Raw genomic sequence first — 15670 nt, forward strand, 5'->3', positions numbered from 1 at the left:
CGGAACTGCTGTTCAGATATCTGGGGCTTCAGTAAGAATATGTAGGATGTGAAATTTAAAGCTTAATTTTAACACAATAAAATAGTAAAAGGTGTTTGTGTGTGGGGGGGGGATTAGGTATCCCAACAAAAATGCCCTGTTATTTTTTCGATGTGGGGACCATTTCTCAGGTCCCCACTAACATCGGTGAATGCAATCAAAAAACTAAACATGCCAAAAATCTCCTATTTTGTTTGGTAACTTATGGTTAAGGTTAGGGTTGGGTAGGGTTAAGGTCGTCATGTTGGGATTAATGTTGTGTGTTTTAATCCTCCTACCACACTGGTCAGGATCATGTTGAGAATTTTCCTCTCATTTTTCTTCAGGGGAGCTCATGTCCAGCACGATGAAAAGTAACCTGAAGCAGAAATTTGAGTGTGTATTTGAAGGGAAAGCTAAGGGAGGACAGCCAACACTTCTCAGTGAGATTTACACAGAACTCTACATAACTAAAGGTGGGACTGGAGGACTCAATGATGAACATGAAGTGAGACAGATTGAAACAGCATCCAGGAAAAGGCGAACAGAAGATACTACAGTCAAGTGCAACGATATATTTAAACCCTTATGTGGGCGTGAGACACCTATCAGAACTGTACTCACTAAAGGGGTGGCAGGTATCGGGAAAACAGTCTCTGTGCAGAAATTTATTCTCGACTGGGCGGAAGGAAAAGCAAATCAGGAAATTCACTTCATATTTGCTCTTCCTTTCCGGAACCTGAATTTGATTAAGGATGAATACAGTCTGATTGAACTGCTTCACCGCTTTGTCCCAGAACTGAAATCACTTGAATCCACTGAGCTGTTTAAGTACAAAGTCTTGTTCATCTTTGATGGTTTGGATGAGTGTCAACTTCCACTAGATTTTCAGAACAATGAGAGCTGGTCTGATGTAACAAAGAAAATGTCACTGGATGTGCTGTTGACTAACCTCATTAAGGGGGATCTGCTTCCATCCGCTCTCCTCTGGATAACCTCCCGGCCAGCAGCAGCCAATCAGATACCTCCTGATTGTGTCTACCGGGTGACAGAGATACGAGGGTTCAGTGATGCCCAGAAGGAGGAGTATTTCAGGAGGAGATTTAGTGATCAGAGTCTGACCAGCAGGATTATCACACATGTGAAAGTATCAAGGAGCCTCTTCATCATGTGCCACATACCTGTGTTCTGCTGTATTTCAGCCACTGTTCTTGAGAGTCTTTTTAGTGAGTCTGACAGTGGAGAAATTCCAAGGACTCTGACTGAAATGTACACACACTTCCTGATCTTTCAGACAGGTTTAAAAAATGGCAAGTATATGAAAAACTATGAAACCAAGCTTAAGGAATGGAACAGCCTTTTTAAACTTGGTAAACTGGCTTTTGACAACCTTGAGAAAGGGAATCTCATATTTTATGAACAAGATCTGATGGAGAATGACATTGATGTCACTGAAGCTTCAGTTTATTCTGGAGTGTGTACAGAAGTCATTAAAGAGGAGTATGGGTTGTATCGGGATAAGGTGTACTGCTTTGTGCATCTGAGCATCCAGGAGTATCTCGCTGCTTTATATGTGTTTCTGTCAAAGTCATCAGCTGACCTACTGATGACTGCAGTGGATCAGGCATTAGAGAGCAAGAATGGACACTTGGACCTCTATCTCCGCTTCCTCCTGGGCCTCTCAACAGACTCCAGTAAGACTCTGTTACAAAGGCTACTGGGAGAGACAAGAACCAGCTCACATAACATTGGGGAAACAGTGCAATACATCAAGGACAAAATAGAGGATAATTTATCTCCAGAAAGGACCATCAACCTGTTCCACTGTCTGATTGAGTTGGGTGACAATTCTCTAGTAGAGGAGGTACAAAGATACCTGAATTCAGGAAACCTTTCAGCAGAAGACCTCTCACCTGCACAGTACTCAGCTCTGGCCTTTGTGATGCTGATGTCAGATGAGGAGCTGGATGTGTTTGATCTGAAGAAATACAGCAGATGGGATAAAGAGCACTGCAGGCTGCTGCCTGTGGTCAAGAACTCCAGGACGGCTCTGTAAGTGATGTGGAGATGGGAAATCATGTCTGGTCTGGCAGTAATACATTAACATTGTTTGAAATATATCAAACATACAGTTTCTTTATGGATTAATAACTGGGGTGCATGGTCCCTGTATGAACATGCTTATTGCAATGTTTTGCATTTTACTAAAGTGTAGGATGTGTATATGTCTGTCTTAAAGTGTTTTCTGTTCCAGGCTGAACAGCTGTGATCTCAACGTTGAAAACTGTGAAGTGTTGGCTTCAGCATTAAGATCAAACTCCTCACCCCTGAGAAAGCTGGACCTGAGTGACAATGACCTGCAGGATTCAGGAGTGAAGCTGCTCTCTGCTGCATTGAGGGATTCACACTGTAAACTGGAGATACTGAGGTCAGTATTAAAAAATAAAAATGACAGCAGGAAGAGGAAAGTTTGGGGCGGCTGGTGGCAGTCAGCAGCGTCCTCATTCCGAGTCGACGTCACTGGGTGTGAGAGACGGGAGGCGTGAGGGAGACACCGCTGTCTATTCCCAGGCGAGGTGGGAGGAGAGAATACGGAACAAAAGGAGCGGAAGGCAGGGTGACGCGGAGCAGCCGGTGTCTGGGGGTCACAGGCGAGATGGGAGGAGAGAAAACGGAACAAAAGGAGCGGAAGGCAGGGTGACGCGGAGCAGCCGGTGTCTGGGGGTCACAGGCGAGGGGGGAGGAGAGAAAATGGAACAAAAGGAGCGGAAGGCAGGGTGACGCGGAGCAGCCGGTTTCTGGGGGTCACAGGCGAGGGGGGAGGAGAGAAAATGGAACAAAAGGAGCGGAAGGCAGGGTGACGCGGAGCAGCCGGTGTCTGGGGGTCACAGGGAAGGTGGGAGGAGAGAAAACGGAACAAAAGGAGCGGAAAGGAAGGGTGACGCGGAGCAGCCGGTGTCTGGGGGTCACAGGTGAGGGGGGAGGAGAAAAAAAACGGAACAAAAGGAGCGGAAGGCAGGGTGACGCGGAGCAGCCGGTGTCTGGGGGTCACAGGGAAGGTGGGAGGAGAGAAAACGGAACAAAAGGAGCGGAAGGCAGGGTGACGCGGAGCAGCCGGTTTCTGGGGGTCACAAGTGAGGGGGGAGGAGAGAAAACGGAACAAAAGGAGCGGAAGGCAGGGTGACGCAGAGCAGCCAGTGTCTGGGGGTCACAGGTGCACCATCATGATGATGGTCCATCCATCCATCCATCATCTGCCGCTTGTCCGGGGTTCGGGTCGCGGGGGTAGCAGCTTCAGTAGAGGCACCCAGACCTCCCTCTCCCCAGCTAACCCCACCAGCTCCTCGGGGGGGACACCGAGGCGTTCCCTGGCCAGCCGAGAGATATAATCCCTCCAGCGAGTCCTGGGCCTGCCCCGGGGCCTCCTCCCTGTAGGACATGCACGGAAAACCTCTCCGGGTAGCCGCCCAGGAGGCATCCGCACCAGATGTCCAAACCACCTCTACTGGCTCCTTTCAACGTGAAGAAGCAGCGGTTCTACTCTGAGGCCCTCCCGGATATCCGAACTTCTCACCCTATCCCTAAGGGAGAGCCCAGACACCCTGCGGAGAAACCTCATTTCGGCTGCTTGTATTCGCGATCTCGTTCTTTCGGTCATTACCCATAGCTCATGACCATAGGTGAGGGTAGGGACAAAGATGGGCCAATAGATCGAGAGCTTGGCTTTTTGGCTCAGTTCTTTCTTAGCCACGAGGGACCGGTTAAGCGCCTGCAGAACTGCAGACCCCGCTCCGATCCGTCTATCCAGCTCCCGATCTCGCCTACCCTCACTCGAGAACAAGACCCCGAGATACTTAAACTCCTCCACTTGAGGCAGTACGTCTTCCCCAACCCGAAGAGGGCAAACCACCCGTTTCCGCCTGAGAACCATGGTCTCGGACTTGGAGGTGCTAATCCTCATCCCTGCCACTTCGCACTGGGCTGCGAACCGCCCCAGTGCCTGCTGGAGATCATCAGCAGATGAAGCCAGCAGGACGACATCGTCTGCAAAAAGCAGCGAGGCAATCCTGAGGTCACCAAACTGGACACCCTCGACGCCTTGGCTGCGCCTAGAAATCCTGTCCATAAATATGATAAACAGGACCGATGACAAAGGGCAGCCCTGGCGGAGCCCAACACGCACCTGGAACATGTCCGACTTATTGCCGGCAATGCGGACCAAGCTTCTGCTCCGTTCGTACAGGGACCGGATCGCCCACAACAGTGGACCCCGGATCCCATACTCTCGAAGCACCCCCCACAGAGCACCTCGGGGAACCCGGTCGTAAGCCTTTTCCAAATCCACAAAACACATGTAGACTGGATAGGCAAACTCCCAGGCCCCCTCCAGTACCCTTGCAAGGGTATAAAGCTGGTCCAGCGTTCCACGATCAGGACGAAAACCGCATTGTTCCTCCTGAATCCGAGATTCAACTATCGATCTCACCCTCCTCTCCAGTACCCCGGAATAGACTTTCCCAGGGAGGCTGAGAAGTGTGATTCCCCTGTAGTTGGAACACACCCTCCGGTCCCCTTTCTTAAATAAGGGGACCACCACCCCGGTCTGCCAATCCAGCGGCACTGTCCCTGACCTCCACGCACTGTTGAGAAGGCGTGTCAGCCACGACAGCCCCACAACATCTAGAGCCTTCAGGTACTCCGGGCGGATCTCGTCCACCCCCGGGGCCCAGCCACCACGGAGTTGTTTAACCACCCCGGCCACCTCAGCCTCAGTGATGGGCAAGCCCCCCCAAGCACCCTCGGGCTCTGTGCCCTCAGATGTCTCAAAGGCAGTATGCGTAGATGTATCTGAGGCAGGGTTGAGGAGGTCCTCAAATTATTCCTTCCACCTCCGGATGATGTCCCCAGGTGAGGTCAACAGCCCCCCCCCCCCCACTATAAATAGTAGGAACCAGGAGCTGCTTCCCCCTCCTGATACTCCGTATGGTTTGCCAGAACCTTTTTGAGGCCGACCGAAAGTCACTTTCCATGGCCTCACCGAACTCCTCCCACGTCCGGGTTTTTGTTTCTGCGACCGCCCGAGCCGCGTTCCGCCTGGCCCGCCGGTACCCGTCAGCTGCCTCCGGAGACCCCCGGGCTAATAATTCCCGGTAAGCCTCCTTCTTCAGCTTCACGGCCCCCCTCACCTCTGGTGTCCACCATCGGGTACGGGGGTTACCGCCACGACAGGCACCGACCACCCTGCAGCCACAGCTCCGTACGGCCGCTTCCACAATGGAGGTCCGGAACAGTGTCCATTCAGACTCAATGTCCCCTACCTCCCCCGGCATGCAGTCGGAATTCTGCCGGAGGCACGAGTTAAAGCTCCAGCGAACAGGAGCCTCTGCCAGACGTTCCCAGCAGACCCTCACTATGCGCTTGGGCCTACCAGGTCTGACCGGCTTCCTCCCCTGCCACCTGAGCCAACTCATCACCAGGTGGTGATCAGTTGACAGCTCTGCCCCTCTCTTTACCCGAGTGTCCAAGACGGAGGGCCGCAGATCAGTTGATACGATTATAAAATCGATCATCGACCTGTAGCCCCGGGCATGTTCGTACCATGTCCACTTATGGACACCCTTATGCTCGAACATGGTGTTCGTTATGGACAAACCATGCATTGCACAGAAGTCCAACAACAGAACACCACTCGGATTCAGATCAGGGAGGCCGTTCCTCCCAATCACCCCCTTCCAGGTCACACTGTCATTGCCCACGTGAGCGTTGAAGTCCCCCAGCAAAACGATGGAATCCCCCCGCGGCACGCCAAATAGCATACCGCTAAGGGAATCCAAGAAGGCCGGGTACTCCGAACTGACATTCGGCGCATAAGCGCAGATGACAGTCAGAGACCTATCCCCGACCCGAAGGCGCAGGGAAACAGCCCTCTCGTTCACCGGGGTAAACTCCGGTGTTAATGCACCGAGCTGTGGGGCCACCAATAGCCCCACCCCAGCCCGGCGTCGCTCACCCGCCGCAACTCCAGAGTAAAAGAGCGTCCAGCCCCTCTCCAGGAGATTGGTTCCAGAACCCAAGCTATGCGTTGAGGTGAGCCCGACTATATCTAGTCGATACCTCTCAACCTCACGCACAAGCTCAGGCTCCTTCCCCACCAGAGAGGTGACATTCCATGTCCCGAAAGCCAGTTTTGTCAGCCGGGGATCGGACCGCCAGGGCCTCCCTTGGCCGCCACCCGATCCACAATGCACCGAACCCCTGACATTCCCCTTGTGGGTGGTGGGCCCACCTGGGGACAGTCCCGTGTGCCTCTTTCGGGCTGTGCCCGGCCGGGCCCCACGGGCCAAGGCCCGTCCACCAGGCGCTCGCCAACGGGCCCCTCCCCCAGGCCTGGCTCCAGGGTGGGGCCCCGGTGACCCTAGTCCGGGCGAGTGAAACGGGACTTTGCTTTTAAACTTTTTCATGGGGTTCTTTTGGATTGCTCTTTGTCTGGCCCCTCCCCTGGGACCTTTTTGCCTTGGGAGACCCTACCAGGGGCTATTGCCCCCGACAACCTAGCCCCCAGGTTCACGGAGGCACGCAAACCCCTCCACCACGATAAGGTGGCAATCCAAGGAGGAGATGATGATGGTTTGGTTTGGAAATGAAATGCCCATTTATGGCCGTTAATTCACAGTGACTTCAGGAATGTCAGATTAAAAGGTGAGCTTCAGTGAGTCGTGTAGGATCACTGTGTTACAGTTCAGGATGTCAGATTTAAAGGTGAGCTTCAGTGAGTCGTGTAGGATCACTGTGTTAGAGTTCAGGATGTCAGATTAAAAGGTGAGCTTCAGTGAGTCGTGTAGGATCACTGTGTTATATCTTTGCAGACAAGCAGCCGCTAAACCCCTGAGAGCTGACCATTGCTGCTGGTCTTACATGCAAATAGACGGCTGTAGAAAACAATGTTTTGATTTCCTTTCTGCAGGCTGGCAGGCTGTAGTGTCAAAGAAGGAGGCTGTTCTTCCCTGGATTCAGCTCTGAGGTCAAACCCCTCACCCCTGAGAGAGCTGGACCTGAGCAACAATGACCTGCAGGATTCAGGAGTGAAGCTGCTCTCTGCTGGACTGGGGGATTCACACTGTAAACTGGAGATACTGAGGTCAGTATTACTGGGTATTCCACACTGTAAACTGGAGATACTGAGGTCAGTATTACTGGGCATTCCACACTGCAAACTGGAGATACTGAGGTCAGTATTACTGGGTATTCCACACTGTAAACTGGAGATACTGATGTCAGTATTACTGGGTATTCCACACTGTAAACTGGAGATACTGATGTCAGTATTACTGGGTATTCCACACTGCAAACTGGAGATACTGATGTCAGTATTACTGGGTATTAGCTAAGGAATAGCTAATTAGCTAAGGGAAAGGGAGGAGGGGGCCTGCTTTCTCTTAGACACTAAACCAGGGGCCGGGAACCTTTTTGGCTGAGAGAGCCATGAACGCCACATATTTTAAAATGTAATTCCGTGAGAGCCATACAATATGATTAAAACTAAATACAAATAAATGTGAGAATTTTATGTAAGACCAACACTTTTAAAGTACAATAAGTCTCTGAATTCTTTTTAATAACGTTGTTATGCTGTTGCTAACCAATGATGAATAAAGTACTTCTTACCATTAATACTCCCCATCTGTGAATGGCTTTCCGTTTCTCACAATTGCTAAAGCACCAGCAAATCTAGCCGAATTCCAGTCACCTTGTTAGGTCCAAACACGGAGTTGCTGCTGAGTAGCTTGCACTCTGCACAGTAGCTCTTGACATGCTTCCTTCCTGCTGTCCCCCGCAGGATATTTCGATGCAAATGTAGTATGACGTGTGTCGAAGTGCCGCTTTATATTTGACCGTTTCATCGATGCAATTTTATCATTGCATATTAGACACAATGCAGAACCTACTCTCTCCACAAAGGCGATTCCTCTGTCCATTCCTGCTGAAAAGTACGATACTCCTCATCTTTTTTTTCTTCGATAAAAGGGTTTCTGCAATTAGCTAGCTGACTACTTGATTTAAAAGAGGAAAGTTTACTTCCTGACCTCACAACGACCCTTGTACGTTATGCATTATCTGGCTCGTGAGCCATAGGTTCCCGACCCCTGTGCTAAACTGTATGTCTCGAAATATTTATTGGAGCAGTCACATTTATTTAATCCCTGTAATGGTGAGGTGAAATTCACTGGGGAGTTTCTGTCTGTCTCTATGTAGGCTGTCAGTTTGTGGAGTTACAGAAGAAGGCTGTTCCTCCCTGGCTTCAGCTCTGAGGTCAAACCCCTCACACCTGAGAGAGATGGATCTGAGCTACAATCACCCAGGAGACTCAGGAGTGAAGCTGCTCTCTGCTGTACTGGTTGATCCCAGCTGTAAACTGGAGAAGCTGAAGTGAGTACAGAATATGCATTTTTACAAAAAAGAAACTGGACACCAAGAAAACCCACAATGCATTTCAGCAGTTACATAATAAACAAACACAAACAGCTTCTGTTTTCTTCTCCTACTTCCTTATATCCCACAATTTTCTCAGCCCTCGATCCATGTTAGAAATAATTAAGCAGTGAAGCAGGAAACATCCATTCAACCATATAATCCATGCAAAACATTTGTGTTGGTTGGCAAAGTTAACGGTTCTGTTACAGTTAAACATGCTGATTTTAACTTGTAATGGACAAAAATATAATGGAATCGGAATGATTGTTAAAATGATTTTTAGTAATTTAATTGTTTTCTGAAAATCTATTATGTCATGGCCTCTAGTCTCATTTGAATAGAGTGCTGCAGTGTAAAAAGTGAATTTAAAAGTGTTACATTTTTTTTTAAGGGTGGGCCAGTGTGAACTCACAGAGAAATGCTGTGAGGCGCTGGCTTCAGCTCTCAGATCAAACTCCTCACCTCTGAGAGAGCTGGACCTGAGTGACAATGACCTGCAGGATTCAGGAGTGAAGCTGCTCTCTGCAGGACTGGAGGATTCACACTGTAAGCTGGAGATACTGAGGTGAGTATTGCTGGGTATTTCACACTGTATGCTGGAGATACTAAGGTGGAAAATAACTAATGATTTCAAAATAAAGCAGGAGTATCTAAGGGTGTTTTCACATATAGTCTTCTTTAAAGGAACCAAACTCAGACCTCTAGAAGTGGTCCCAAAAGTGGACCAACAGGAAGGGAAGTCAGTTCTTTTTGTGTTCACAATGCGAGTTCATTTGAAAGGGGACTCAGTTCTTTTTGTGTTCACAATGCGAGTTCATTTGAAAGGGGACTCAGTTCTTTTTGTGTTCACAATGCGAGTTCATTTGAAAGGGGACTCAGTTCTTTTTGTGTTCACAATGCGAGTTCATTTGAAAGGGGACTCAGTTCTTTTTGTGTTCACAATGCGAGTTCATTTGAAAGGGGACTCAGTTCTCTTTGTGTTCACAATGCGAGTTCATTTGAAAGGGGACTCAGTTCTCTTTGTGTTCACAATGCGAGTTCATTTGAAAGGGGACTCAGTTCTCTTTCTGGTTTAATTGAGCTCAGATGGGGCCTCAATGAATTTTATGGCGTGCGCGTGTACGAGGGTGGCAAGACGCACGCGTAGGAGAGTGTCTGTGCGTACGAGGGCGGCAAGGCGCGCGCGTAGGAGAGTGTCTGTGCGTACGAGGGCGGCAAGGCGCGCGCGTAGGAGAGTGTCTGTGCGTACGAGGGCGGCAAGGCGCGCGCGTAGGAGAGTGTCTGTGCGTGGGAGGGCGTCCACACGTGATTATTGAAATATTTATTACAGCAGTAACTTTTACTTATACGTAATGCTTGTAATGGTGAGGTGATCTTATTTATTGGGGAGTTTTTGTCTGTCTCTCTGCAGGCTGTCAGGCTGTAGAGTCACAGAAGAAGGCTGTTCCTCCCTGGCTTCAGCTCTGAGGTCAAACCCCTCACACCTGAGAGAGCTGGATCTGAGCTACAATCACCCAGGAGACTCAGGAGTGAAGCTGCTCTCTGCTGTACTGGAGGATTCCAGCTGTAAACTGGAGAAGCTGAAGTGAGTACAGAGTGTGTGTCTGACACGCTAGAGATACTTATGCATGTATGTGTCAAGGTTGCGGGCATCTCGGGAACGGGAACGGGGCATGATGCACAAATAAGGGGCGGACGACCCACTTGCGGCTCCAGGAACAATAGAGGGGTTTATTAAACAAAGACAACAAAAACACAAGAAACCCAAAAAGACCACGAGAGGTCAAAACTAAAACAGGGAGGAATTTACTAGACTAAAACACACAAGGAAAACTAACTAGCACGACACTAAGGTAAACTACAATCAAGGGAAAACCAGAGACAAGACTAGACAAGGGCATAGATGACTTAGACAAACCATAGACGAGTGTAGACCTCAGAGACAATAGTCCAGACACGATGCGATGAACCAGCGGGGAACAGAACAAAGGCAGGAACTAATATACTACAGGGGTAATGACTAACACAGGGCAGGTGAGGCTGATTAACAAAGACTAGGGAAACAGGACACAGGTGAAACCAATTAACTCAGACACTAACAATCAGGGAAACTAAGAATTAATCAAGGAAACAGAAACCAACACTAGGGAATTAAACAGGTAAAGACACAAGCAGGGGCACAAGGAACAAAACCGAAACCAACTACAAAATCAGACACAAGAACTAAAGAAACTCAAATGAAACACTAGGGAGCAAAATTCAAAAACAGAGGAGGCGGGATTCGAACTCCCAACAAGAGGGAACTCAGGACCGAGGGGCAAATAGACAGCACATGCTTAATACATTGAGCCACGAGACCAGACAAGAGACAGGGGAGAAACAAGGACTGACGTATGGACGGGATAACCAGCACCACCTGCTGGTCAAACGGGGAAGGGGCACGGAAGGACCACAGCTGGAGGCCGACCCTGACAGTATGTGAAGAAGAGGCACCAATAAATAAATGGATAAAGCAGCACTATGTCATTCTGCTTCTCCTATAGTGTGGACCACAGTGGAGAGTGCAGGACCAGACCAGGCTTACAGAAATGTAAGTGTGTTTGCATGTTTTTATTAATAATACCATTAATACTATGTTATGGTTGTATTCACACTATTGTTGTGATGAGTGGCTTTTTGCACTGTGTGTAGATGGATTTCCATGTTTGTGTTTAGGTGAGTTTCTGTGTGTCATTTTAGACAACATCCAAATGGGAGAAATAAAACATCAAAATCATCACCAAAAACACTATCAATTCATTTAATCGTTTTTAAAAATATTTTTTACAAATACTTTTATAGCTGCTCATATCATCTTTGTGTTTGTGTGGGAGTGTAACATGGTTAAAATATATTCTGATGTAGTTGTATATCTTTAATAAAAAAAAAGAATCCTTTGCATTTGTTCTTTTTGCACATGCGGTGAGTGTGTGTGTTTTCTGTGTGAGATTCGTTAGTATTGTCCTAAGACGGCACCTATAGGCAGTGATCCTGGACTCTCTTCTCATGTGCAAAATGTGAATTTGCATTTTTACAGGGTGGTTCTGGAACACTCCTTAATATTCATGAGAGTATATTCCTGATTGGGCAGTGAATGCCTTAGACCAGGGGTGGCCAAATCCAGGTCTGGAGGGCCAGAGCCCTGCACATTTTTGGGGTTTCCCCTCATTTAACACCCCGGATTCAACTGCTTGTGCTAATTACCACACAGCATTTGAGCTGAATCATTTATGGTGGGACAGGGAAAGAACTAAGCTACACTGGGCGCCGGCCCCCCAGGACTGGATTTGGGCAGCCCCGCCTTAGGCAGAAAAAACAGCCAGCACGTGTCGATGTTCACTGGCCAATCAGGTAGTGCCCCTCTCATAAACATTAATGAGGCAGCCAATCATGTAGGGCTTTGCTTATGATTAATAAGATTTCCCAAACCACGGTGCTAAAAGAGATTTGCGGCCGGGACACAATGGATGTGCGGCGGAAAATGTCGAGTTTCATCTCGGCGCCCATGTTAACAGATTAGCGCGGCCACGTGCCTGCGCGAGATGCGGGGCTCACGCCTCGGGGCAGCGGCGCCGCATCTAGAGTCTCACGCGCGGTAAGCGGTTCAATATGGAAGCGTATTGCATTAATCGGAAAAACAGTCAATTCTGCTTTTCCAAATTAATGTAACAATCATCCTGTTTTTCTGAATTAATGAGATAACCTTTCTGTTTTTCATGATGCACGATCTGTGTAGTTTAATCCGCTTTTATTGATGGTTTGTAAACGGTATTATCATTAGTTTGCCGACTTTGCGCGGCACCTATTCCGCCCCGCTTGACACCGCAGTGTTTCTCCCTGATCAGCAGATACAGTCTGACACGCTTCACGGAAATAAGCCGATGCATGTGAAATGCATTCCGACCAGATTAGTCTTCGGAAGTTTGTATCAGAATCCAGGTCCAAACCTTTATTGAATATCACTTTAAATATGTAATAATATTACTTAAATATTCTGTTATTGATGGCCATTTTCAAAGGTAAACTCCCTGTAGAAAGACGGAGAGCAGCAAGGCGCCGCACGCGCCGGATTTAGCGGTTAAAAGGAAAGACACTGACTTTTAGTATTAATATTTGGTGCCGTTTTGTGGTAAATATGCTTGTGATGAATGTGTCTGATGAATGTCGCTGCTGTGTAATTTTATTTACCCGTAATTAAGCTGTTAGTTTAGCTCGCGCCGCATTTTGGCAGCTCTTCCCGCCCGCGTCGCGCGCCGTCCGACATTTCCTGAGCTATTTCATAAACTTCATTTCCCGCTTCGTTCGGGGAAGCTGTGCTGTTTTTATATTGTACAGAAACAAAGTACAGGCTGCCTGATGATATTAATAATTCTCCCTCCTGCCTACAGACTCCTGCCCGCTGACGCTGGACCCCAACACAGCAAACAGAAGCCTGTCTCTGTCAGGGGGGAACAGGAAGGCGACATGGGGGGCAGAGCAGCCATATCCTGATCATCCAGAGAGATTTGACATCTGCCCCCAAGTTCTGTGCAGAGAGAGTCTGACTGGCCGCTGTTACTGGGAGGCTGAGTGGGATGGACGTGGAGCTGGGATAGGAGTGACTTATAAAGGGATCAGGAGGAAAGGAGAGAGTTATGACTGTCTGCTTGGACACAATGACAAGTCATGGAGTCTGTACTGTTATCCTAACAGATACTCTGTCTGGCACAATAAGAAACAGACTCTCATACCCAAAGAGCCCTCAGGCTCCCGCAGAGTAGGAGTGCATCTGGACTGGGGGGCTGGTGCTCTGTCCTTCTACAGAGTCTCCTCTGATGGACTGACCCCCCTGTACAGATTCACCTCCTCATTCACTGAGCTCCTCTATCCAGGGTTTCGGGTTTATATAAACTCCTCAGTGTCACTGTGACGTGTTGCTGGTTCTCCTGGCAAAAAGGTAAAATCTCTGCTTTTTAACCTTTATAATCATTTTCACTCTGAAATGTATGTTTGACTAAAATAAATACCTGTGTTCAGTGAGCTGAATAAACATGAAAAATAGTTTTATAGTTTTTCTCTCTGACTAAAATGTAACTAAATGTAATCCTGATGGGGGGCTTTCCCCCTCCCCTGTATACAGTATGTACATTTATATATTTATGCCTATTTACTGTATTTCCTCTCTGTACAATGACAATAAAGGCTTTCTGTTCTGTCCTATTAATGTCCTGCTTCAGCGTCACCCAAAGCATAACTGAGTAACATAATGACACCACAGTCTGGTGGATTAAATTAAATAAATTCACTTTACTACTGACACAATTAGAGTAAATCAGTGTAAACAATAACCTTTTAAGTGGAGACATGACAGAAACAAAAATCATTGGAAAATATAATAATATCCAGTTACTGCCCTGGTTCAGTGGATTAAAGTAAATAAAATTGTTATTAATTTATTTGATTAAATAATGAAATTTGTTTTCATCAAGTAATAACCCAACTCACTGTGAAAGGTCTGGTTACACCCCTGTCGGCCAGAAGGGGCCGGTGTTCACCCACTCTCACCACTACCACCCCACTGTTAAAGGTCTGGTTACGCCCCCGTCGGGCAGAAGGGGCCGGTGCCCGCCCACTCTCGCCACCCCCACCCCACTGTGAACGGTCTGGTTACTCCCCCGTCGGACAGAAGGGGCCGGTGCCCGCCCACTCTCGCCACCCCCACCCCACTGTGATAGGTCTGGTTACGCCCCCGTCGGGCAGAAGGGGCCGGTGCCCGCCCACTCTCGCCACCCCCACCCCACTGTGAAAGGTCTGGTTACTCCCCCGTCGGACAGAAGGGGCCGGTGCCCGCCCACTCTCGCCACCCCCACCCCACTGTGAAAGGTCTGGTTACTCCCCCGTCGGACAGAAGGGGCCGGTGCCCGCCCACTCTCGCCACCCCCACCCCACTGTGATAGGTCTGGTTACGCCCCCGTCGGACAGAAGGGGCCGGTGCCCGCCCACTCTCGCCACCCCCACCCCACTGTGATAGGTCTGGTTACGCCCCCGTCGGACAGAAGGGGCCAGTGCCCGCCCACTCTCGCCACCCCCACCCCACTGTGAAAGGTCTGGTTACGCCCCCGTTGGACAGGCACTCTTACCCCCCTTACTGGTCGATCGCAAAGGTAGTCTGGGTAGATCGTATGGCATAAAAAATAGAGGATGGATGACGCGTTCAACCGCGCCAGCTGCTGCCAAACTCCAACAAGCAAGCGGCCGAGTCGCCTAGTTAGCCTCCCATTTATTTCTACTAAACTTAAGAATGGGTATAAAAATTAATTGGGGAGCTGGACCAATTAAGAAGCCAAAAACCTACCACTTCCATACGGAATGCGGGGGGGACTGTTTTTTTTCCACAATGTCATATTCGAAGTGCATTTGCCTCATCTGTCAGTCTGCCGCTGCTATTCCGAAGAAGGGAAATGTGGAGCGGCATTTTCGGACTGTTCATAAAAACTACGACATTAACTTCCCTCCGAAAAGCGAGCTGAGAAAGAGAAAGGTGAAGGAACTAAAATCCCAGTTCAGTTCAAAAATACTTTATTTATCCCAAAGGGAAATTATTATTATTATTGTTATTATTATTATTACTAATAACAATAATAATTTCAATAATAATAATAATAACAGATGATTGGCAAGTTACACTGCAAATATATGGATGTATGAGATCTATGTGTGACCTCAGACTGGCCTAACCCAGCCCATGCTATTTTGCGGTGCTTGGAAACCAGGATGGATGTGGATTGTATTGCGCCCTAGTTACGGCTTGGATTGGGGACTTTCAGGTTGAACATCATTGGATGTCCCTGGCCCTTTAACTTTTAATGTAGGTCCTTGGTGTTAGGCTCATCTCAGCCACTCCGTGTTTGAGGCCCCGCAGGCTTATTTACACCACGGATAAAGGCCCGGTCGACTCATTCAGGCCACACAATATTCAGCAGTGATGACAATGGTTGGGGATGCCATTAGGTGGGTGCCCGACCATGACGGGCAGGCCCGTGCACAACGGCGACCCTGGTTTCAGCTGGGATCCTGGATGGGGCCCCCTTCCCTAACCCTAAGTACCGCATGACCCTAAGGCTAGTTAGTTGGGTCCCTAATCCTAAGTCCCCCCTAACCC

General features: G+C 48.7%; 2 protein-coding genes across 6 annotated transcripts in view; both read left to right on the top strand.

The window, feature by feature from the left end:
- The window catches only part of LOC111844374 (uncharacterized), a 111558-nt gene that overhangs the window by 56988 nt on the left and 38900 nt on the right, over positions 1 to 15670 (top strand). For 2 of the 5 annotated variants that reach the window (XM_072710925.1, XM_072710924.1), the window contains exon 13: positions 8882 to 9055. The exons of 1 other annotated variant lie outside the window; for it this stretch is intronic. In XM_072710925.1, coding sequence (XP_072567026.1) covers positions 8882 to 9055 — 174 coding nt within the window. Of the gene's footprint in view, positions 1 to 8881; positions 9606 to 9901; positions 10076 to 11033; positions 11081 to 12917; positions 13636 to 15670 lie in introns of those variants that run through there. 2 more of the 5 variants (XM_072710926.1, XM_072710928.1) reach the window with 2 other exon arrangements.
- On the top strand, positions 272 to 8723 carry LOC140588791 (protein NLRC3-like). Its single transcript, XM_072710958.1, has 4 exons — positions 272 to 2070; positions 2273 to 2446; positions 6983 to 7156; positions 8272 to 8723. The coding sequence occupies exons 1-4, from the start codon at positions 374 to 376 to the stop codon at positions 8447 to 8449; spliced, it is 2223 nt and encodes a 740-aa protein (XP_072567059.1). The 5' UTR covers positions 272 to 373; the 3' UTR covers positions 8450 to 8723.

This window comes from Paramormyrops kingsleyae, chromosome 4 (genome assembly GCF_048594095.1).
Source record: "Paramormyrops kingsleyae isolate MSU_618 chromosome 4, PKINGS_0.4, whole genome shotgun sequence".
NCBI classification, from domain to species: domain Eukaryota; kingdom Metazoa; phylum Chordata; class Actinopteri; order Osteoglossiformes; family Mormyridae; genus Paramormyrops; species Paramormyrops kingsleyae.